This window comes from Furipterus horrens, unplaced genomic scaffold (genome assembly GCF_987537825.1).
Source record: "Furipterus horrens unplaced genomic scaffold, mFurHor1.1.pri manual_scaffold_1, whole genome shotgun sequence".
Taxonomy (NCBI): domain Eukaryota; kingdom Metazoa; phylum Chordata; class Mammalia; order Chiroptera; family Furipteridae; genus Furipterus; species Furipterus horrens.
The window spans coordinates 49,035,072-49,059,420 of NW_028327171.1; the positions used below are offsets into that span (position 1 = coordinate 49,035,072).

At 37.0% G+C, this 24,349-nt stretch overlaps 1 protein-coding gene across 4 annotated transcripts in view; it reads left to right on the top strand.

The window, feature by feature from the left end:
- LPP (LIM domain containing preferred translocation partner in lipoma) overlaps positions 1 to 24,349 on the top strand; it is a 646,088-nt gene that overhangs the window by 462,594 nt on the left and 159,145 nt on the right. For all 4 annotated transcript variants that reach the window (XM_090275238.1, XM_090275243.1, XM_090275244.1 and 1 more), the window contains one exon: positions 12,143 to 12,269. In XM_090275238.1, the coding sequence (XP_090131364.1) occupies positions 12,143 to 12,269 (127 nt within the window). The remainder of the gene's footprint in view (positions 1 to 12,142; positions 12,270 to 24,349) is intronic.

Here is a 24,349-nt window from a genome sequence, read left to right on the forward strand (position 1 = left end):
TGTTGGCTATCTCTCACATGATATAATGGTGAGTATTCTCAATTAATGTCTCAGTTTGATTGCTCTCAACTTCAACTGGTCTACCCGACCTGACTGTGGAGCATCACCCAGCAAGAAATCTCTAGCACAAAACTTCTCAAACCACTTTTGACACTTTCAATCAGTCACAGCACCTTCTCCATACATTACACAAATATTTTCTTTCTTTTGTGTTTCAGTTGCATTTTTGTATTTCTTGAAATAATAAAGCATAATATGCCAAAAACATTGCTTGTTTTCTTCCATCTTCAATATTAAAATGGCTACACAAAAATTCACCGAATTTGGTAAGTTTTTTTTTTGTTGTTGTTTGTTTTTGCTATGCACACTGCTAGAACAGCTGTCACCATACAATCTAACAAAATTCTTTTTGAATGAAGTGAAAGGCAACTAAGTGCTCTTAGAGCTGTTCTATGGGAAAAAAACCAACAAACATTTTGGCCAACCCAACATATTCCTTGAACTGGGTATATCGCACGTATCTTGATGTCTGGCATTGGAGTACTCTGGAGGTGAGGACTTTTAACTCCTTCCTCTACTTTGTCTTCGGTTAAAAGCTAATCTTCCCACCATGTTTTCATGGATTTGATTTTCATAGGTCAATCAAAAACACTGTTATTCTCACTGAGACACTTTGCCTGCCTCCCCTCCAAGGCCAAGAAATCCAATGTGATCAGTGCGCACGTCAAAGTGGGCACTTGTTTGCCACAGGTGGCATTGTTGTTGAACAAAAAGCATGTCCTTTCTTTGCATCCAAAGTTACTTGGATCTTTGAGCAAGAACCTTTCTGACTCAAATGAAAACCACCTTGTGTCAGGTGAAATAGGGGGAGTTAACCATTTGTTTGCTGGTGTGCATTTCCCACGAAAAACTCAAAACCAGAAATCTACCTCAGCCATGGAAAGTGATGTACCAGCGTCATATTTGCATATTAAAACCGAAAACTGATTTGCATGGTATTTCGGTGTCTGCTGTCACGTTCAGGCATCTGCCAAGCCCACTAGATAGAAACAGCTTATATAGTAGGAAAGTGTATCTTTGCATATCAGACTGAAAATCTTGGTGTCTTTGTTTTTTTCAACTAATTGTCCTCACTTCAGGTTCTCCATTTTCTCCTGGCTTCTTACCTGAAAATACAAAAGAAAAGACTAAAAACCCATGTTTTATAATGAAAATTTATTATTTCCTAAGGGTCATCCATTTTTTACTATATATTTTTAGATAATTTAAAAATTATAAAGAAAAGCCCTGATTAGTGTGTCACTCAGTGGATTGGACATCGTCTCACGAACAGAAAGGTTGCTGGTTCAGTTCCTGGCTGAGGCGCATGCCTGAGTGGTGGGCCAGGTCTCTGGTTGGGGGTGTGCGGGTGTGCAAGAGGCAACCGACCGATGTTTCTCCAGCACTTCGATGATTCTCTCCCTCTCTTTCTCCCTCCCTTCACCTCTCTCTAAAAATAAATAAATGAAATATTTGAAAGATAATAAAATAAAAATTGTAAAGGGAAAATTTAAATTACTTGTAATCCCATTAGCCCACATGAGCTGTTACTTTTTGGTGTATTTCCTTCTAGCATTTGTTTTTATATATCCACAAAGACAACACACGGGCACTCTAACCTATACAGCATGGGGCAAAAGTAAGTTTACAGTTATTCATATGGAAAAATAATGCAAAACAATAAATAATAATACAAGTATAAACTGTGTTTTGCGTACTCACAACTGTAAACCTACTTTTGCCCCACCTGGTATATTTTAATGCATTTGTAATGATCAGGTGTATTTTAACAACCTCTTTTTAACATGATAATGGCAAGCATTGTGAGGCACTCTCAATAGCTGTAAATCTGACGCTGATATAAAATAACATTGAATGGCAGCTGGAATTCTGAGGTTCCTGCTACTTGCCTTCCCTACTTCTTGCTTACCAGGTGGGAGAGCATCCATGGCTGTGCCTTTTCTGCCTGAAGCTCATCTAGGAAAGCATAAGGGGAGGCTGCTTTGCTCTGAATAGCCAAACATGAGCCCTGCTTTACTTTTTATCTTGGGTGCCAAAGGCTAAGTGTAGAAAGGTTGACAATTTGGAGAAGCCGCAGAGCATACAGTCACCAAATGTCATGTATTTCAAGACTTATAGTTAAAAGCTGAGTAACTACATCTCTTGCTAAAACAATGTGGAATTCAGATATACTACACTGAAGTACTCTATTAGCAAATAGGAAAGTGGAGTGTTATTGAAGAAATGTTATCACTCTGTAAACATTCCACTACCAAGAAAAAAATCTTCTTTGCTAATGGTTTATAAGCTGGTCATCCCAGTAATTATTACTGCCATTTACTTGATATTTAATATTTTACAAAGCTTCTTCACATGAATTGGATATCATTATCTTCTCGTACAGAGATAAGAAAATCAATAATGAGAATCAAAGCTTGGGGGACCTGAAATGGTTCCCGATTCATCAGACCTAGAAACAAGAATGTTCCAAGCCAAGCACCCCTGAGGATGCCTTGACACATGGAAACTGAGAGTGTCAGGTGTCAGGAGGGGCCACTTTCTCTCAGCTCAGCCTACGTCATCATGACAACATTGTGTGCAAACAACATAGACCCCTTAATAGACACCCAGTACTTCCTCTTGGCTGCGGGTAGCATCCAGCAATTTCACCATGCTGTAATTCAGAATTATTACTTGTCGGCTCTGATTCTAAATTTGGCTTAGAGAAGGTGATGTAGAGGCATCAATGCATGGCATTAGAAAGGGAATATGAAAAAGAGGTTGTAAGAAAACCAAGCTTGTGAAAGTTGAAGACTAATTGGAATAGGTTTCAAAGCTAGAATCAAATTTTCAAAGTCAAAGTTGCTGGATCTTTTTCATTGGGCGCTTACGATTTTATTCTCCAAGAAAATGGAACTTGTAATTAGAATAACTAAAAGCATGCTTTTCTACTCCTATGAAGCTATGGGGAATGTTCATTTATGGGTTTCTAGTCGCTAATAGATGGTTTACCTTGCCCCTTTCTTCTCTGTGGACCACTGCTATTAACCTGAAGCAGAAAGTATGTCCGGCAAATTTTCTGCCCTTGGTCTGAAGAGCTGCTCCTTCCACTAAACAGTGAGGCATTGAGAACAGAGGAGGATAATTCAGTGAGAATCAGAAAGTAGAAGCAGGCTCAGGAAACTGCAAATAACAAACTTGACACAGTTAAGTAGGAGGGGGAAAAAAACAATGAAAATATCAGAAATATATTTTTTCTGGCAGGTTTTCAGCTCCAAAATGGGGCTAATTCTACCTTTTGAAAAAAGATAATTTCCATGTTTCTTTTTCAAGAACATATAATTGAAGTTATTTTCCCTCCGAGAGAAGAAACCTCTTGTACACCATTACGAACGGACGAGAAAAATGAGCAGCTCTGGTACCCAGAGTGATAGAGTATTCATTATCATGTAATGTCTCTGAATATCCTGGCTACCTTTTCCCAGTATTTTATCTGCCTGGGCCATGCTTTTCTGATGAGGTTCAGATTTGCAGTAAATTTAAGTAATCTAACACCATGTAACAAGGAAATCAATTACAGGCAAGGACTCACAGGAGAAAAAAAAAATGACCCACACTGAGGTCAATATCAGAGTAACACAAGAGATATTGGGTAGCCATTTTGTGAAATGGATCCTTACCAACATATATTAAAATAGTTCCATTGCTGGTAACAAAGATGCAAGGCAATGGGTGTTCTTTCAGGGGTGTTCCCTGTTTGCACATCAGTACTGGCTGTATACCATGCTTCCTTTTCTCTTTCGGTGGGACAGTGGAATTCTTTTTTCTCCACCCAAGGAACATGGTGGTAGGAGAGTGTGGTTAACCTTTGTATGGTTTTGATCTCATGTCCTGTGTGTAGTGAAAGTTCAGTAGGCTGCAGAAACTCTGTGACCTGCTGGCTGCTTACTCAGATTCAGAATGCTGAATGAAGTTTTGGATTGTTTCATGGGATGCTGACAGGTGATTCAAATTCTCTTGTAAATGGAAATCTCAGTAATAATGAGGTTTCCACTTACTCATTGTGACTCTTTTTATAGATTATAAAGTGTCCATAATATGAATATCTGTGATTTCACTATAAAAATCTATAATGACATGTGCCCCACATATTATCATTTTGTTCCCTGCACAAAAATATAATAGAGTATAATCAAAGGGATCATTGAAAACATCATTTTACATATAAGTACATTAAGGGCCAGGAAATAGAAATGGTTTGATCAAAATTATGGGGCAAGTTAAAGGCAGAGCTAAGATTAGAGAAATAAACAAGTATTCTGTACTTGTGGGTCCCTTTGTAAGAATACCTTGAAGTGTTATATAAATATTACAGATATTGCTGTTCGTGTTATTCTTAATCTGCTTGTTTTCTTGTTCATGGATGATTCTGCCCATGTATACTTTGCTGGCAAAAACAGTCCTCATTTTTGCACAGTCTCACCCATGACTTTTACCAGGGACCTAGATCCATGTTTGGCTCCAATGTTCACATTAAACCTTCCCTGAAACGATAATCAAGTAGGCCCCTATCAAGGACAGAACCATGGCAGAGAAGAACTAGGTGCACATACTTGATCATTTCTGGATTCCTGACACAAAAGTGTCAGGGAGAAAACATTGTATGTTCTCGGTATCTAAGAAAAAAAGATCTTTATTGTAGAGAAAGGAAAATAAACAAAAATGTAAAAAGGATATAAACCACTGTTCCATCACCTTCGACCATTGACCTTCGAGCATATTTCTGTCCAGTCTCCCTTCTGTAAGTAACCCGTTTGAGCCAGGCCTGGCTGGACAGTGGATGACTCTCCTCCACACGTAAGCACCTTCCTTCTTGTACCTCTTATGTCAACATCTAGTGTAGTCTAGTCGTGTGCTCAGAAAGAAGAGGCAACAGATTTTGGTGAGCCATTAGCAATCTTCACCTCACTTTGTAAATATCACAATCCTTTTTAAACATAGTAGCCATTAAATTACCCATAAATACCATGATGTCTGCTTGCATTTTTTTAAAGGAATCATTGGCCATGGTGTTTGAGATGTTTGCTAATATGCTTATTTCAGAAGCATGGCTCTAATAAAGTCAGTCTTGACATTGACCATAGCCCATTGTTCTGGCCCTCTTCTATTTCTTAACATTTATGCTAATATACATGTTATTTTATACATACTGTCCTTGGAATGCCTTTACTTTGCTTGTCTTCCCTTCCCTTCTCTCTCTCCCTTTCTCTCCCTCTCCTTCCTTATATCTGGTGAAATCCAATTTACCCTTCAAGATCAAACTAAGAGGCCATTTGCTTTTTGGCAACTTTTGCCCATCTCAGAACACTGAATTTATATCTGTGTTTTAGTACACACACTCTCTTGTAATTATCTATTTTCGTGTCTCTTTCTTCTTAAACTGTGAGTTGTCAGAGGGAGGAATCCTGAATAATTTGCCTTTATAATGATAGTGCTTGGAACTTGGAAATTTCTTAGAAAAGGTATGTTAAAATAATTTTAAAGGAGTTCACTGAAATCTATTTCTCAATAACTTATCTGTGGATCACGTAATGTATCTTGCCTTTAGTTATATCAAAGAACACACACATTAATGATCAATATTGATACTTATAAGAATGTCTCTTTCTTAGAAAAGGTTAGAGGCTTTGTTTATATATATATTTTTAAGATGCTGTTGTGTCACTATTTAACAGTAAACCTCCACTCTGAAAACTTCGCTTAGATAACAGAGTCAGTTGATAAAAATCCAAGTTATTACAGAAAAACAGAGCTAGATGAGCCTAGAGAGGATGGCGGTGGGAAGGAACCCTGAGAGGTACCGCGGTGAAGCAGAAATGCGCCCAACGTGGCACACCTGGTTTCAGTCAGGGCTCTTTGCAGGGGTGGCACTTCCCACAATTGCTCACTTATCTTCTCTGAGCCTCAGTTCTTTCATTCATAATATAGGACCACAAATCATGTGGGGCTGTTGTATAAACACTTAAGATTACAAGCAGGCAACTTGAAAAGGGGCATACAAGTATGAGGAATTATTGTTATGCCACAGTGAGTAGACTGTTGATATTATGTGCCTTTTTACTTTTGAAAAAAATAATAAAACAAAATATTGTAACCCCTCTCACCACATACATTTTTAAGTGTGCTCTCTTACCCAGCTGCAATGCTATTTAGTAAAAATAAATTGGACACATTTATTCATTTCGTAGGACACAGTGAGTCCTAAGCACTACTGAGAGAGAGAAATTAAAAGGAAGGGGTCTCTTCATCCCAGTGAGAAAAGCACTAAACTACTACTTAAGTAACTTGAATCCTGAAGAAAGTTCTAGGCTACATCTTCTTCGGTGTAAGAAACAACTGGAAACTGAGGAGCCCGGGTTTTTAGCAATATTATTCCATGGATGTTACGTATTATGCATTGGATGTGTGTGTGGTTGTTGGGGGTGGGGGGAGGTTCTATAGCCAAATAAGGTTCAGAAACATTGGAAGAGATGATCTCTTGGGATCTTTCCTCATAGGAAATACCAGGAATCCAAGGTCAGCATTATATGAGATTAGAATCTAAAAGAAAAAGAGTCTGCAAATGTGTTATTTCAGAAACAGTAACACAAGCAAATAGGAAGAAATTTTTGGTGAATAAAATGATTGATATATTTTTCTTAAAATCTGTGAAATACTGACAAGGTAAGTACTCTGAAATTAGAGCTCTACTTTAAATGTAAATGCTAAGGGCAGTATTTGAATTGCTTAGATTTATAGAGGACAGACTTAGCCTTCTTGCTGCCTTTATTTAGGTTGAAAGGGAAGCAGACATTAGGCTCAAACGATGACAAAATGTGTCTATTCTTGAAGGGCCCACTCTAAGCCTGGAAACAAGAATTATCAGGTTTTCTTTAATAGTTGTTGATTTATATTAGAACAGACATCACCATTAATATCGCATACTTTTCTAGCAATTATTCTATGGGATGCAATGTTTGGTTGGAAAAAAAAAATGCATGGACTTTAGTCAGGTGACACAATATTTGGGCTCAAGTTCTCACTTCAGTTGCAAGTCCGGAAACAAAATGTAAGTAATTTCCTCATCCTCCTCTTCATTTGTCACCTGAACTAAGATAATCCCCTGCCTCCGAGGCCAGCTGGGCAATCCAAAGAGAGTCCCTTTGTTACCCTGGTTTGAGAGTAGTTATGCTCTCTATACAGCATCAGATGCAAGCTGTTTCATTTTAAGTCTCACCCAGACTGTGAGGTAACATTAGCAAGGCCATTCTATAGAAGGGAACCTAAAGTTATGAAAGGTTCAGAAGCTCACCTAGTTTGTATCATAGTTAAATCTCTGTCTCTAACCATGATGGCAGGGCGGCATAGTATATCTCTTCACTGTTACTGGCCACAAATATATTATGGGAGACTTATATCTCACTCCAGTCTCATAGACCTCCCATCAACCCTCCACTTCAGAGAGAGCTTGGTAAATCTGTGAGCTCCCTCCCCTGCTGAGAATTTCTACTGCAGTCTCTAATGTCTGGGTGCTGCTAGCTGAGGGTCTTTAGATATGATCCCAGTGGCCTATGAAATTTCTGAAATTATAAGTAATTATCATTGAAGTTGTAAGTAATTATAATAATAATAATCACAGTTTATAATTGTAAATTGAAATATAAGGTGTCACTTTAAGGATGCCATTCTCTGCCAAAAGGGAGTTTAGCTCATCTAATTTCAGAGTTGTCCCTGATCTCACACAGGCCTGTAGACCTGGCCCATGGGGAGCCCTGAGCCCCTCGGTGTGGCATGGCAGTTATTAACTGATTCTTCTGTCTTAAACACCAAACCTCTTGCAGATATCCCCTCCCACAACAATCTGCTCCTGACCTGTGACATCTGACCTTTTGCTCCTCTCCAAGTTCCCCGTTTAATCCCTCTTAGAAGCCTGTTCATGAAGTTCATTTTGATCATTTGATCCATCACATTTAAAAAGCTGTATTTCATGGATTGCAGAAGTACAGTTTCATACTGTCAAATAAAGAAACAAACTTAAAAAGTGAAAGCCTGCCAGGATTCCAACCTCAGAGATAATCCCCTTTAACACTTGAGTATAGGTCTTCTAGGCCTTCTATTTTTTTCTATGTATAGATCTACAGATAATTAAACAGCACTTTCTTTACAAAAATGAGACTTTCATTTAGATATTCTATTACTGGGTCTGTTTATTTGATAACATGGCGAGGTCATTTTTTCATACTTGTACATATAAATTTGCAATGTTTCTAAAGGACTCATGGACATGAGCAACAGGGTGGGGATTGACTGTGGGAGTGGGCGGTTGGGGGAGTAGGGGGGAACAATGGGGGAAAATTGGAGCAACTATACTTGAACAAAAATAAAATAAAATAAATAAATTTACAATGTTTTCTTTTAAAGCTTATTCATGTTCCACTGTATGTATCTATCATTGTCTATTTAGGTGGTATCTTACCAATGGATAGATATTCTCGAATATAGTTCCTGTGACCAGCCTTGGTCATATAATTCTATGTTTTCATATAAGTATTTCTATAAAATTTTCCTAGAAATAGGTAGCATATGTGCAACTTAAAGTTTAATAATACCAGCAAATTGTTCCTCCAGTGTTTATATCTACATACAGTCCTACCAGCAGAGTGTGCTTTTTTGTAATTAATAATGTGTGCACATTTCTCACCCCCACTAGACTCCAGTCCTCTCAAAGGCAAAGACTGTGCAATATATCTTTGTGTCCCTTCCCCGTGCTTGCAGAGGGTACACAGAACAAGACACTAAGAATGAGTAGATACACTAATAAGCCAAAGAATAAATGGATGATTCAATAGTTTCTTTAACTCTCACACCAATTCTATAGGGCAGACATCATTTGCAACTTAGAGGAGGCCCTAAGTTTAACATACAATGTTTATTGAATAAATGAGTGAGTCTAAGATGGGCTCTTATCCTGGCTTTATCAGAATTAGCCCTGCCCTGAATATTTTGGGTGCCAGTGTTATCTCACAATGAGTAGACTGAGGTAATGATTCTTCAGATCCTGGCAGGCAGCTCCAGTTTTTGTCTCTGTCGCCTGCTACACATCATAGATTTTCACTGCTTTGAATCTCCAATCCAAATCGTCCAACAGTAAAATAAAATCCCAGGGGTGATGTTAGTGGCAAACATACAAAATTCTTGGCATTTTCAGCCTTCTGTCTTAAACACCAAACCACTTGTACTTCAACCTCCTGTCCATTTTAAAAATCTAAAACTGGATGACAAATCTAGAGAAAAAGGGCAAATAGGGAGCAATCAACAATTTTGCATATGTTTAGAAGGCATTTCATGCCTATATAACACACAAATAATCAGTGTCCATCTTGGAGTTGTTGAAATAAATGTTGGTAGTAAGAATAAAACATTTATATAGGGATTAGTACTTTGATGGAATACCACATCCAAGTCCTCATTTGGTACAATGAAGATAACTGGCGACTGAATATGCAAGTTTTGTTGAACTAATTCTTGGAAACTCTTCATGAAAGGAGAAACTCTTGGTCAACAATTTTAAGAATGCATAAACATAAGGGAAGAACATCTCCCCTCGCATCTCTACCCTGTAGCTATGGTGGACATCATCATCATTCATAAATATTTTGTAACAGTCTTTCTGTTTTCAACACTTTAATTAAATATGTTGGAGTGTGATAGATAAGGGAAATGATCAAAATCATAATATAGCAAAGGGAAATATAATAAATTCCCTTCTATTTACACAGCCCAAAGCTGTTTTACATCTGGCATCGGGCCTTTCCTTTTTCTCTACTAACTTTGAATTCTTGGTCAGTCACCTGAAGTGCTCTTTCCTGGACACTGGATTCCCTTGCATTGCTAGAATTCTGGCTCACCCACTGATGGAAACCCCAGCCCAGTGTCAGTGCTACTGATTTACCTTCCCCATGTGAGATCTAGCTGGTTGCAGGGCTGGAAACGCATTACTCAATCTTCTTGACTGGAATAGGGAAGGCTCTTCACTTTCTGGACACCTATATTCAATTGATGTGTTTTATTTTCTATCTCAAGCCGTATAAATAATCCAGAAATGCACAACTGCCAGGAGCTCCTTATGCCACCTTAATGTGAGGATCTTCTTTTAGCTGAATAAATTCTAGTCTCTGTCACCACCTGTCCTCTGGATTCTTCCTCTCAGGCTATGGGAGAGGTCACCTTTGTATCCTGATTGTGCACTTTCTGCAGTTGCTTTATCCTTAATTATTGATGTGCCTTTATCTCTCATTTCAGTATAAGCTCCTTAAGAGGGAGGCTCAATCTACTTGTCTTTTTATATAATTTTTTTATTTTGGTTTTTCAATTACAGTTGTCCCCTTTTCCCCCAATTTCTCTCCCCCACCCAACCCACCCCCTCTCCCACAATCATATCCCTCCCCGTTGTCCATGTCCATGAGTCTTTCATACAGGCTCTTTAATTAAACCCTTCCCTTACTTATCCCCCTTCTTTCCCTCTCCCCTCCCCCCTATTGACTGCTATTCTGCTCTTTGTTCTATTTAGTTCCTTTGTTTGTGTTGTTCTTTAGTTTCCTGTATTAGGTGATATCATATGGTATTTTTCTTTCTTTGCCTGGCTTATTTCACTAAGCATAATTCTCTCTAGTTCCATCCATGTTGTTGCAAATGGCAGGAGTTCCTTCTTTCTTTCTGCTACATAGTATTCCATTGTGTAAATGTACCACAGTTTTTTGATCCACTCATCTACAGATGGGCACTTAGGTTGTTTCCAGCACTTAGCTATTGTAAACAGTGCTGCTATGAACATAGGGGTGCATAAGTTCTTTTGAATTGGTGTTTCAAGATTCTTCGGGTATAATCCTAGTAGTGGAGTCGCTGGTTCAAAAGGCAGTTCCATTTTTAATCTTTTGAGGTAATTCCATACTGTTCTCCATAGTGGCTGCACCAGTCTGCATTCCCACCAACAGTGCAGTAGGGTTCCCGTTTCTCCACATCCTCGCCAGCACTTGTTGCTTGTTGATTTGTTGATGATGGCCATTCTGACTGGTGTAAAATGGTACCTCATTGTAGTTTTTATTTGCATCTCCCTGATGGCTAATGATGTTGAGCATTTTTTCATGTGTCTATGGACCTTCTGTATGTCCTCTTCGGAGAAGTGTTTGTTCAGGTCCCTTGCCCATTTTTTAATTGGGTTGTTTGTTTTCTTGATGTTGAGTTGTATCAGCTCTTTATATATTTTGGAAATCAGTCCCCTGTCTGTGATGTCATTGGCAAATATGTTTTCCCATATGGTTGGTTTCCTTTTCATCTTGCTGATGTTTTCTTTTGCTGAGCAGAAACTCTTCAGTTTGATGTAATCGCATTTATTTATTTTTTCCTTTATTTCTCTTGCTTTAGGAGATGTATCCGTGAAGAGATTGTTACGTGAGATATCTGATATTTTCTTGCCTATGTTTTCCTCTAGGACTTTTATGGTGTCCCGGCTTACATTTAAGTCTTTGATCCATCTTGAGTTTATTCTCGTGTGTGGTGTAAGTTGGTGGTCTAGTTTCATTTTTTTGCAGGTCCCTGTCCAGTTCTCCCAGCACCATTTGTTAAAGAGGCTCTTCTCACTCCATTTTATGTTCCTTCCTCCTTTATCAAAGATTAGTTGACCATAGAGGCCTGGGTTTATTTCTGGACTCTCTATTCTGTTCCACTGATCTATATGTCTGTTCTTATGCCAGTACCATACTGTTTTGATTACAGTGGTATTTGTCTTTTTAATAAATATTCAACTGGTGCATAGTGACTTCTAGCAATTATTGAATGAAGTTGAGTCATACTGGATTTGTAAATCCTGATAGATGACTTCCATAGAAAAGGCAAGTGTTCTGTACAAGGTCAGACACTGAATAACTGATATAAAACATTTCTAAAACTCAGGACTCCTAATAGCCATGTCCAGTGCTTTTTCCTCCACTATGTAAAGACTACCTGATTGCCTTGGTTGATGTCTAGATTGCACTTAAAGGACTATATATTTTCTGCCTTACAGGGTGGACAAACAGGGTCAAAGGGACCTCCAACTGCTCCCCCCTCATTCCGCCCAGAAGATGAGCTGGAGCACCTGACCAAGAAGATGCTGTATGACATGGAAAATCCACCTGCTGATGAATACTTTGGTGAGTGGGTTCTAGAGCTGACTTCTGAAGCAAATGCCCTGTTCTATCAACATTTTCCTTAATTAGTAAGTGGGAGTATTATCAGCTCCAATGATAAAGGATTTGAGTCTGGATTTATTGGAGTTGATAATTCATGTGCACACAGTTGAGTGTTCTGGAAATGGCTTTTTTGAGAGTCTGTTTGGCTTAGACTAAAATCTCAGAGGTACTGCACAATTTCATGAGACTACAAGTTTGACTTTAATTTTTGACAATTTATTAGCTTCTTATTAGGAAGAAATAGGGCTTTTGTGTGTGTTCAGGCCTAAATAGTAATATATAAGGTGTAGAATTGGGTAGTGTCTAAACTTGGTGCTCTCAATTTTTTCCCTATCCAAGTTCAGGAAAAGATGCTCCCTTGAATCTGGATCCTCAAATATATATATATTAACTTCTTCCCTCTCCAAACCTATGAATAACTATGAACAATTAGTCCATCCAGTCCATTAGCGTATTGTGAATTTATGAATTATATGCCAATTATGAGGTGTTATGAATACATAATTGTCCTCCGGGAGGTGGTAATTATTCAGAAGACATAAAAATACAAATAATTACTAACATAGATAGAAAGTTATAAGGGGCATGAGAGAGCCTTGCTTAGGTCAAATGTTAAAAATTTAAAAGGTCTGTTTGTCAGGAACATCAGGAATGCTGTATAGAAAAATTGGTGGCACTTGAATCTGGATCCTTAAAGCAGTGCCTCTCAAGTTTGTTTGTTTTGTTTGTTTGTTTGCTTGCTTGCTTGTTTGTTATGAAAGATTCCTCCCCAATCTGTTGGAGATTAATATTTTTATAGAGTACAATTAAAATCAGTTACTAAGAAAATGAAATTTAAAAACACAAAATGGAAGACTAAGTTTTACCATTATTAGATTTAACAAGGATAAATTGCTCTATTAAATTGCTGTAATATTTTCTAAATACTCTCTGTACTTGCCTCATCAGAGGGTGATAAACATTTCATAGTCAGACACCCATCTGTTGACCTCATTTTGAGTAGTGCTGCTTTAAGCACATGAATAGAAAGGATATTCTATCTGGGGATCATTGGGGTGGAAAGGTACAGAGGTGGGAAATTGCACAGGGCTTTTACTTTTTCAAGTACTTCCTATTTTCATGTCTCCCCACTTGCTTCTTGTTTGGGAATTTGCATTGAAAGGTAAACTGAAAGCACTGGTACACAGCCACATTGTAGATGGACTGGGCTAGGGTGTGAAATCATGGCATTTAATTACACTCAGGAGGCAGCATAGCTTAGCTAAAAGACCACAACAGTGAGAATAAAGAATTCTGGTCCTGTCCCTTTCTTTCCCTTGCTGACTCAGCTATATTACCATGTTCCCCATCTGCCTGAGTTCAGTTTCCCACTTTGATAAATCAAAGATGTAGAGAAAATGTTCTCTAGCATTTCTTTTATACTATTAAGATCATATGGAAACAACATCAATCCAAAGAAATATAACAGAGCTGAAAGCTAAACATAAATTGATAGAGATTAGCACAAAGACATGGAGAATGGTAAAAAAAAGTCTTTAGTCATATTAAAATATACTATAAGTATAGTATGTTCTTGTCATTGGTATAAGAAGAAGGTTTATATTGGAGTCTAAGATAAGCATGTTAAAAGTGAAAATTATATTCTCTCTATTTAGGCATATTAAAATAAAAAGTAAACATACAAGTATGTATGCTTCAAATATCATAGTAAAAAATACATATCAATAAGGAAAATTGTGTTAATGAGCATAAGTATATTAAGCACTTTGGGAAACAGATAAATTAGCTATTATATTTGCCTTCAAGAGCTGTTCTAGTTTTACTACTTACTAGCGTAGACAACTTTAACAAATTGCTTACTCTCTCTAAATATTTGTTTTTATTTTGCTTTATCTATAATATGGAAATAACAGCTATCTCACACTGTTATTGTAAGTATTGAATGAATTTCTATTTCTAGAAAGCACTTAGCCAAGCTACGATCAGTAATCAGAGTTATCCCATACTTAAAGAAAACAAGATATGCCCCTTAAAATTAACTAATAATGTTGTACTTGATTTAATTTTAAGTTCCTATCAAAAATAGAACATATATCACCAGTTGATAACTAATTATTGCCAAATGATGTTTACAAACCGTGAGAAAAATGCAAAATAATTATTAATTTTTATTGAGTACTTTCAATATGGCAGCATTATTGTATGTACTTTATCAAAATTAACTCATTTAACCCTTACTGGACAAAATATAGCCCTCTGAAGTAAATGCTATTATTATTTCCAGATTAGGAATTAGGAAGTTGAGGCACAGAAATGTTAAGTAATCTGTCCCTATTAACAGCTAATAAATTTCAGAACTGGATTAGAATCCAAGCTCCAGGCCTATACATTTTTTCCTTCTAAAAGATTTTTTTCCCCAGATTTACTGAGGTTTTCAAAAAAAAAAAAAACCTTCCCATAATTAATGTATATAATTTGGTGGGTTTGGATGTATTTATACACTCCTATTGCCATCACCACAATCCAAGTTATAAACATATCTGGCACCTCCAAAGGTTTAGGATGGGTATTTAGAAAGGTTTTATGGAGAAGATTAGTTTTGGACAGATGGAGAATAACAAAAGGGTATTCTCTTCTAAGTAGATACAATGAACAAAATATGAGTTGCAGCCAGAATTATTCAAGGAATTTTATTTTATGTGGAAAGCAAACACTAAGTACCTATTGCATGCAGGTTTGCACATGAAGATAGGTAAGCATGGTTCTTAACTTTAAAGGTGCTTATAGTCTAATAGGGGATGTCTACAGAGTAATGGAGCTTAATCATAACTCAAGACAGACAGTGACATGTGGCTTAAAGTTCAACCAAACCTTCTTTGAGAATTTGGGAAAAGGAGAACAGACATCCCAAAGCAAGAATGGGAAAGTGTTTATGGAGTAGTCAGCCTCTGAGTCAAGTCTTTGAAATTATGCTAATAGAAACTTGTGAGTAAGACAACATTATAGAAATTATGTTATTTCTGATAAGGGGAATTTTTAACATATCAGGAATAAAACCATTGAAGAGAATCATGTATGCTGGAAGAAACAAATATTGGGAAATAAGATTGAAGAAGTAGGTTGGGAGCAATATGGGAAGGACTTTTATTCTTGTTTTTTTTGTTTGTTTGTTTGTTTTAATTACAGTTGACATTAAATATTATTTTATATTGGTTTCAGGTGTATATATAGCATAGTGGGTAGACAATTATATAATTTATCAAGTGACCCCCCCCCCATAATTGTAGTACTCACCTGGCACTATATATCATTATTACGGTATTATTGACTATATTCCCTCTGCTGCCCTTTACATCCCCATGACTGTTCTATAACTACAAGTTTGCACCTCTGATCCCTTAACCTTTTTTTACCTACCCCCCCAACCCCTCACGCATCTGGCAACCCTCAGTTTTCTCTCTGTATCTATGACAATTACTGTTTTGTTTACTTTATTCTTTATATTTCACATTTAAGTGAAATAATATGGTATTTGTCTTTGTCTGACTTATTTCACTTAGCATAAAACCCTCTAGGCTTATCCATGCTGTCCCAGATGGCACGGTTTCATACTTTTTTATGGCCAAGTAATATTGTGTTGTATATATGTACCATGTCTTCTTTATCCTCTTGTCATTGATGGGCACTTGAGTTGCTTCCATATCTTGGCTATTGTAAATAACACTACAGTGAACATAGGAGTGCATATATGTTTCAGGTTTGTTTTTTAGAATTTGTCAGATATATACCCACCCAGAAGTAAAATTGCTACATCATGAGGTAGTTTTTCTTAATTTTTTTGAGGAACCCTCTTACTGTGGAGAGGACTTTTAATGCTTTACTAAAGGCTAGAGACTTTATCTCACATAATTAGCCTTTGCTCATTGAGATCAAATGCTACAGGAACTGTTCCATCAATAGTGGTTAAGAATGTGGGTTCCAAAGCCCGAATACCTTGGTTTGAAATTCAGCCCTACCTCTAAAAGAGCTATTGTTTATTGTTCCACTCTAAACATTAAACATGTTCTTAGAATATTGCCCATGCCTGGCACTGTGCTGACATGTTAGGGACATGTAGATGCAGAGGCTCTACCCTCCCAGGGTCCACGAGTTCCTGGGAAGGACAGGAGAGAGGCAGGGATGTCAGTGCACATTATCAACACCGTGTTGGGTCTGCCTGAAGCCATGTGAGAGTAGAGGACAGCGCCCATAAGTCTGCCTGGAGATGAGGGAAGGAGGGCCACATATCAATGTGTATGTAGGAGGGTCTGACCCAGCAGAGACGGATAAGAGTCCTCTTTTGCCCTCTATCGGAATTTTACCTTAGTTTCATGCTGGCCAGGAAATGACATCGCCAAGCACCACCCTAAAAGAACTTCAAGCTCTTGCATTATCATCCCCAGCTCTACCTAACCCCATCACCTACTCTCTTTTTCCATCACTTAGCCTGTTTAATGCTGGGATTTTCGTTGATACCATAGCTGACTTGCTTAAATTCAGTAAGTGCTTTCCTGTCAAAGATCTCCTGCTAAATTACAGGCTGCACTGGGGAGAGAAAGGGAACCAAATATAAATAAATGGTGTAAATGGAATAGGTCCCCTGTAGTCATGTTGTTTTATTTCCATGAAGCCCTCCCTTTCTTTAACTTGAGTGAACTGATTCATTAATATGTTTTTTTTGTTGTTGTTGTTGTTTTTTATTTGTTTGATTGGTTTCTTTATGGAGATTCTCATAACTTTTAACAGTTATTCTTTATAACTAAGGAACTGTTATTATGACATGCTGAAAAGTAGAAGGAGGGCTATCAAAACCTTATCGCACTGATGACTTAAGTACAACAAAGGTAACTTTATGAAGTACATGTCTGGAGGAAATCTTCTTAATTCAAATAATGAAGCTTACATCACCAGTAATCAGACATATTGACATGTGCCAGTTGATATAATATAGTAGGAAGTACCCAGCATACCTATGTAATAGCCTTGCTAAAAGATTAAATTTGACTCCAACCATAAGGAAATAGACAAATCCAGATGATATAACATTCTACAAGACAGTTGTCCTGAATTCTTGAAAGAAGTCAATGTTTGGAAAGATTGCTAGATTAAAGGAAATTAAAGTAACATGCAAGCCATGAGTTTTGATTGGATTCTGGATTTAAAAAGAAACTATAAAGTATTTGTGTCAAGGTTAGAGAAATTTGAATATGAATTATATGTTCGGTAATATTGTGCGTTCATATTAGTTTCTTGACTATGGTAATGACATTGTGATTAGATAGGACAATAATATCTTTTTTTGAAGCAACATGTTCAAGATTTTAGGGTACAATGTTATGATATCTGAAATAACTTTGGAACAGTCTTGCTAGATGATAGATAGATAGATAGATAGATAGATAGATAGATAGATAGATAGATAGATAGATAGATACAGACTGACTTATTTTGGGGGAGGGCAGAATAAACTTCACATTAAAACCACTAGAGATGCTATTAATACACAGCTTCATGGGATACTCTGTTTTCCCCCAAAATGTATTGAAGCCTGTCACAAATGGATTATCTTAGACTCCTTTCTTGGGTGGTAAAGTAGAAAAAGTCATATTCCTGTATTTTCTAAACTTGATTGTTTTAATCACTGCAACAGATCTTTGACACTTTTCTTTCCTGTGTATTTTGTTTTCTTCTATTTTCTACAGGTGACACAACCTTGCCATTTGGTAAGATAACTATTTTGGTGGTGATGACAAAAGCTGATATTTACCTAGAGCTCTACAAGTTTAAAAAACCTATTCACAACCATGGTCTGACTGACAGATCTGGTAGTGATGTCTTGATTTTTCACATGAGGTAACAGAAATTCGGAGAGGCTCAGTGAGTTGTCATGGTCACAAAGCTGATAAGTTTCAGGATTTGAACATTTTAAAAAATCTCAGGTCCACTCTGATTTTTGGCCATTGCAGAAGGCATATGTTTTTCTTGCATCTGGTCAGTAGTTGGCTGTCCCTGCTTCGTGTCATCCTTTCCCTCCTGAAGTCATGGTCTTTACATGAGAGACCACCTGTGCCCAGGACATAAGTTTTGTAGTTGGGACTTTCATGTCACTAGCATGATAGTTTAACTACATACTTATAATTCCTGAGTTAACAGATGGAACACTGGGCGTGGGCTTTTCACCATGGCCCAGATATATACTTTAGGAAGATAGCACACACAAGAACTCCTGTCCACCATGTCAGCCAACTGTAGCCCTGCTGTTGACCTTGGGAGAAGGCATCACTGTTTTCCATTGAATTCTTGATAAAATATTACAAGTAGGAACCTTTAACTGAGTCTTGGCTGGGTACTTTTTAAAAATAATTTCTTCTAAAAAGGTACTAGTTTTAGTGTTTCCATGGTCTCCCTCTTCCAACTTCATCAAAAATGTTGACTTCCATTATAGTGTTAGCTAAATGCCACAAAGAATGAATCCTAATACAGCATGTAGGGAAGTCCCATATCTTTGAAGGGAAGATAAAATCTCTCATGCTGTGAACATTTCCCATTTACTTTTGCTAAGTTTTGGCTGTAGCAATTTCCCAATGGTAATGGAGTCCTTGAGTGGGCCTCAAAACACTACCCTGTAAAAGAGAGAAAGCAAACATAAAAGAAGGGTGGAGGTAGGAAGAAAAATTTTCACCTAATTCAGTTAACCAGGCAACAGGTCTTTAGGCCGAATCAGTTGCAGCAAGACTGCTTCCCTTTGGTTCAAGTGCTTGCATCTTGAAACAACCTGTTTCCCTGGACAACCAGAAAAGTATGTTACTACTAGAGGATACTCTTAGTTTCAGAGATAAACCATAGAAAGAACAAGGGATGATGAACTATAAATTATTGTAAGTTAGGCTAAATTTCAGAGCATAAAGTAGGAGAGAAAAATTTAAATTAGCTATCAACATAAGTGGGGGAGAAAGGTATCATTGCTTGAAAATTGGGGAGCTTAAAGGTTTAGTTGCCAGCATTGGAGTTTATATTTTTAGACAGTTTTGGGGGGGAATGTAAACTAAGATGAGTTTGTTACATAGATATTCTTAACACATCTCTGCATTTACCCAAGTTTTTTCGTGTTGATTGATATACCTAGAGCCTTTAAATATTGTGCTTTCCTACATTTTGAAAAAGGAAACATGTTTGTATGTGAGAGATTCCACATGTCTATCTGTGACCATGACATGATTCTCTCCAAAATAATCTCATTCTGGTTGTTCAGATCCTAAGGCTGAAGACAGCATTATTGGAATACAGTATCTCTGGAAATGGATATTGTTATATATCCGAGGATGGACTGAAAATATCTACTAGCTTATTTTTAAGCAGAAAGCTGTAATTATCTTGGCATTGTTTGCAATGTGTTGTCTTATTCCTTTTTTTAAAAGAAAGCTGAAGTGTGTGAGTCCTAAAATTGTTTAGTGAGCTATTTGAATAATTCTTATGTCTTCAGGAAGCACTAAGTAATTTCTCTTCAGAGAACTTGACATTTATCTAAGAATTTTTTGTTTGTCTCTGAGTATTGTTAGTGAAGTATATTGAGAAATTTTGCATATGTCCAGGAGATTGTTCTAGGGGAAATTAGGCTTTATTGCCTCAAAGGACAATTGGACAGAATTGGAAGATACAAGGCAGCAGGGACCTGGCATGTGGTAAGTCTCAAAAGAAGAAAGGCATAGATGGGCATGTGCTGTGATTACTTTGTTGATAAAGCCAACTCACTATATTTGGTAATATGTACCTTCTCAATTGAAAGCAAAACAGAGATCCAATGGATGTTCATGAATTAGAAGCAGAGTCCCCCAAACAACAGGGATGATAATTCATTTCTATGCTAGTAAGACCAATCAGCAAGTAAGCATATCAAGAGGACTTAGACTAAGATACTAAAGGAAACTGGAAACCACTATTTGAGGTACAGTTGAAGGTATGGAGAAAAGGAATCCTGGAACCCCGATCTCCATTGGAGAACTGCCATGTGGAAAAGGAATGGATTGTGGTTCCAAAGTTAGCACCAAAGGCAAGTGTGGGGAAGCTGGCAAATTCCCATTCAGTATAAGGAATTAACTTTGTTTTTAACAGACAGAAGCAGGTTCTATTTGTATTAAGGAAGAGTCTAGGCCAAAGTCTAATAGCTGCTTGATGGGGAAGATGGTTATCCTATAGTCCTCACGGACTACGAGATTCAATTTTGGAAGTACTGTCCAAGTGTCGATATACAATTACTTAGCCGACTAAACTTGCCTGGGAATCTGCCTCTTGCATCTAATTTCCAGTTCTATTCCAAAATTATCATTGTTGTTACATGATTATAATTAACATTTATGTAATGCATTTATACTTGTTACATATTTGAGCTGGACAGCAGACCTGTAAAATACACAGTATGTTTATTTCCATTTGGTATATAAAGACAAAGAGAGTCTGAGTGATTAAGAGACACCATACTCTCTAAGGCTACCACCACCCCAACAAAACATAGATCTTCCTAACCAGTAGAATTGCCCTGGGGTTCAGGCCTACTCACTTCAGATCCTGTTCTCTTTCCACCCCATGACACTGTCCTAGCACCATCTTGCTAGATTGGTCATGAACTATAAGATCAGTCAACATGGCTCTGTGCTGAAGCTTTTTTATCAGTACTAGAAACAGTGTGATTGCTTTGAAAGGTGCTTAGAAGGTCTCAACTGAGAGGCACTATGTAATTTTATTATTATCATTTTTATTAATTATTATTTTTGTGTCAAGAAAATGGTTTCCAGAGTGCTCCTGTTAATTACAAACTGGGAAATGACTCCAGGTGGGCAGCTTCCTCTAGTATAGATGGAACTGGGGCCTTAAGGATCTTTTTTTTTTTTCCCCCCACACAAAAAATGACCTAATTAATTAAAACCCCCAAAACCACACTAGAAGAAAAATTAGAAAGGAGTGGTTTAGAAAAATGGTTGTATTGATTTGGGAAAATAATTGATTTCTTAGTCTTGTCTATCTCAAGCTCTTTGCTTAAGATATCTGTGGATCGTGGGAATAGAATGTTTTCTAGTTAATGAGACATATTAGATATATTTCCTTTTGTGGTAGTGATTTCTGGTAAAGCTCAAGGAAATATATGTTTACATCACTAAATAAATAATTTTAAGCATTTTAATGTGTTCTACCTTAGCACGTGTTCATTTTTAGTTAATTTGGCTAGGTAGTCTGTTTTTGAGCATTGATTTGGAAACCTAGATTTATAATACCATAAAGAAGATTTAATCATCGAAACTATCTAGAACAACCTTTCATTTTTCAGAAAACTGAAGCCCAAATGACTCTTTCAGGGCACAAAGGTGAGAAAGTAGGTGAGGACCAGCTATTTTGGTGAACTCAGACCTGGACACACCTTATTCAAACTTTGGTAAATAATAAAATCAATAGCTTCATAGGACCTATGTGTACATACTGTCCTGATTTCTTTTATTTTCAAATACAAAATAACTGAAGAGATTCCCAATATCTTTTCTTCTTATTTTTATCAAATTATTAACTTGTAGTATTTATTGCCTGTCTTCCCCATTAGAATGTAAGTCTGATTGAAGACAATAATTTTGTTTAGTTCACTGTTACACCTTTGACCCTAGAACAATGCATGGCTTATAGGAGAGGTTTAATATTTGTTTAATTAATTAATGAACCTATAAGTGAAATTATAAGTGGACATTCTATATTCTCTGTGTAAGGAGATAGTGTACAGTAAACTACAGAGGAACAATACTTTGACTTAACGTATTTATGTAGCATTTTATTGAATCATAAAGTGTTAAGATTTGGAGGGAGTCTGAGAGTATCTAGGAAAACCCCTAATTTTTACTGCTGTGAAAATGAGTGAGATTTCTAGATTGAGAAACTAGTTAGTAACAGAACCATGAGTTATAAGTCAGCCTTTCTCATTCCTTTGTTTAATAACTTAAAGGCATTGGAAAACATATAGAGTAAAAACATGCTTGCTACATTCATTGAACTTCAGTCAAAATTAGATTGACACCTTTGGAGTTGATCTCTTTTGCATGTGTTTACTGTGAAAATTAAGGATTGAAATTGGTCAGTGGGTAAGTTAGATAGTTAAGATTTTCTTTTTAAAGTTCTAGATCCTATTTTTGCCCCCTCTGGGCTTCCTCTGTAGCCTTCAATTCCCAGTACAGTCTCTTACCTCCTCAATTTTCTTCTGGTCTAATCTAATTGGGTCAGATAGGCAGAGAATCACATTGAAAGGAACATTGTTTCTCCCTAGTTAAATGTGTTTTCCATAGCAACTGGTTCTAAAAGATCACTAGGCTCCTGCAAAGATGCGAAACTCCACCCAGGATTGGTGTTTCATACTGTCTTAATACAAATAGCAGATACCCACTCATTCAGTTATGGTGGTATCACCATTCTCTTTATCAAAGGGTGGAAGGAAAATCAGAAAAAAGATTCCTACTTTATAATCAAAATTGCTTTGCCTAATATATGTGAAGGCAAATTTAACATTCTGTAAGGAAAAGAACCAGTAGGAGTATACATAGTATATGTCAGACAAAAGTCTCACTTCGTAGGTTGTCTATGGTGTGTACTGAGAAAAAGTGAGAACTGAGACCTGAACCTACAAGTGCTAGTTATGCATTTTCTGATCTGAAACATACAAATCCAGATCACTATGATCTCAACTCTCTTTCCCCTCCAAACCACTCTTTTCACCCTCACCAGCGCTTTCCCCATAAGTTTCTGTAAAACACTCAGAGAATCATATCCTTCCAGACTTTGAAGTGACATTAGAATTGTCAGAAGGCATAGTTAATTGACTGTCAGCAAAGCCATTGTTTGAACATCTGTGGAGTTCTCCTTGACTGGCATCTGTTGTATTTTTAATTGAATGAGTTCATTTGTCTACAAATATTTATTGAGTGCCTACTATACACCAATCATTGTAATGTACACTATGGGAGATAATAGAAATAAGCTAACATCATAGCCCAGGAGAGAAAGCACTTGTTAAATTCTCTAGAACTAAGGGTTTTAATAGAAAAAAGATTTCATGACTGGCATTGGAAAAGACTTTTTTTTTTTTTTTTTTTGCATCCAGGTTGAGGGGCTTTTGCCACTGTTACCAGCTGACCTGTGTGACATAAAATGCCAAAGGAGTCCATGTGAAGAGATAACATTGCTAGAGAGTGGAGACCAATTGGCAATGAACTATCTATGATTTGAATTTTCAGCAAAGACAGTTGAGTTCTCTATAACAAAAACAAGCTTAAAATATACAATGCCAATAAACCAGGAGATCCCAGAAGCATGTCAGAATTAACAACCTTATCCTGATCTTTTTCCTAAGTGTGACTCTGATGTCAGTCATGTTGCATTAAATTCTCCCTTATTTATTACAGCACTGCACAGCTCTGATCTCTGTCTTCATTTGGTTCTCTATCAAGCCTTCAATATATAAGTCCTAGACTTGGCTCCACTCCTATCTATAAGTGAGCATAGTTGCCATAATTCATCAAGAAAGAACAGAAACACTGGCAAGAGTGACCTGTAGAAGGAGACTAGGATGGTGCAGTAGGCAGGAGGTAATGGAAACCATTAATTAACTTCCACTGCCCCTTTCTGTGTGTCCTGAATAGCTTTAGGATCATGGCGAAGTTAAAGAGGCACTTAGAAATCTTGTTTGAGAGCTTCCCATTCTCTGGTCATTGGAAAGCACTGTCATAATTTTACCCTATATGTAAACTATCTATACTACAATTTGCCTAACATTTTTACTTAAACCAATTTTTGACCTACTTTATCTTCATCCATGTCAATGTTATCCATAATTTTATTTTATAGGTTGAAGTACTTCTTGTTTTTTTCACTAAATGATATTAAACTAAATATCATTTAAATTTAAAATACTCATTCATGAATCCTCTTAATATTCAAAATATTGAGGAATGTGGGAATAATTCAACAAGAAG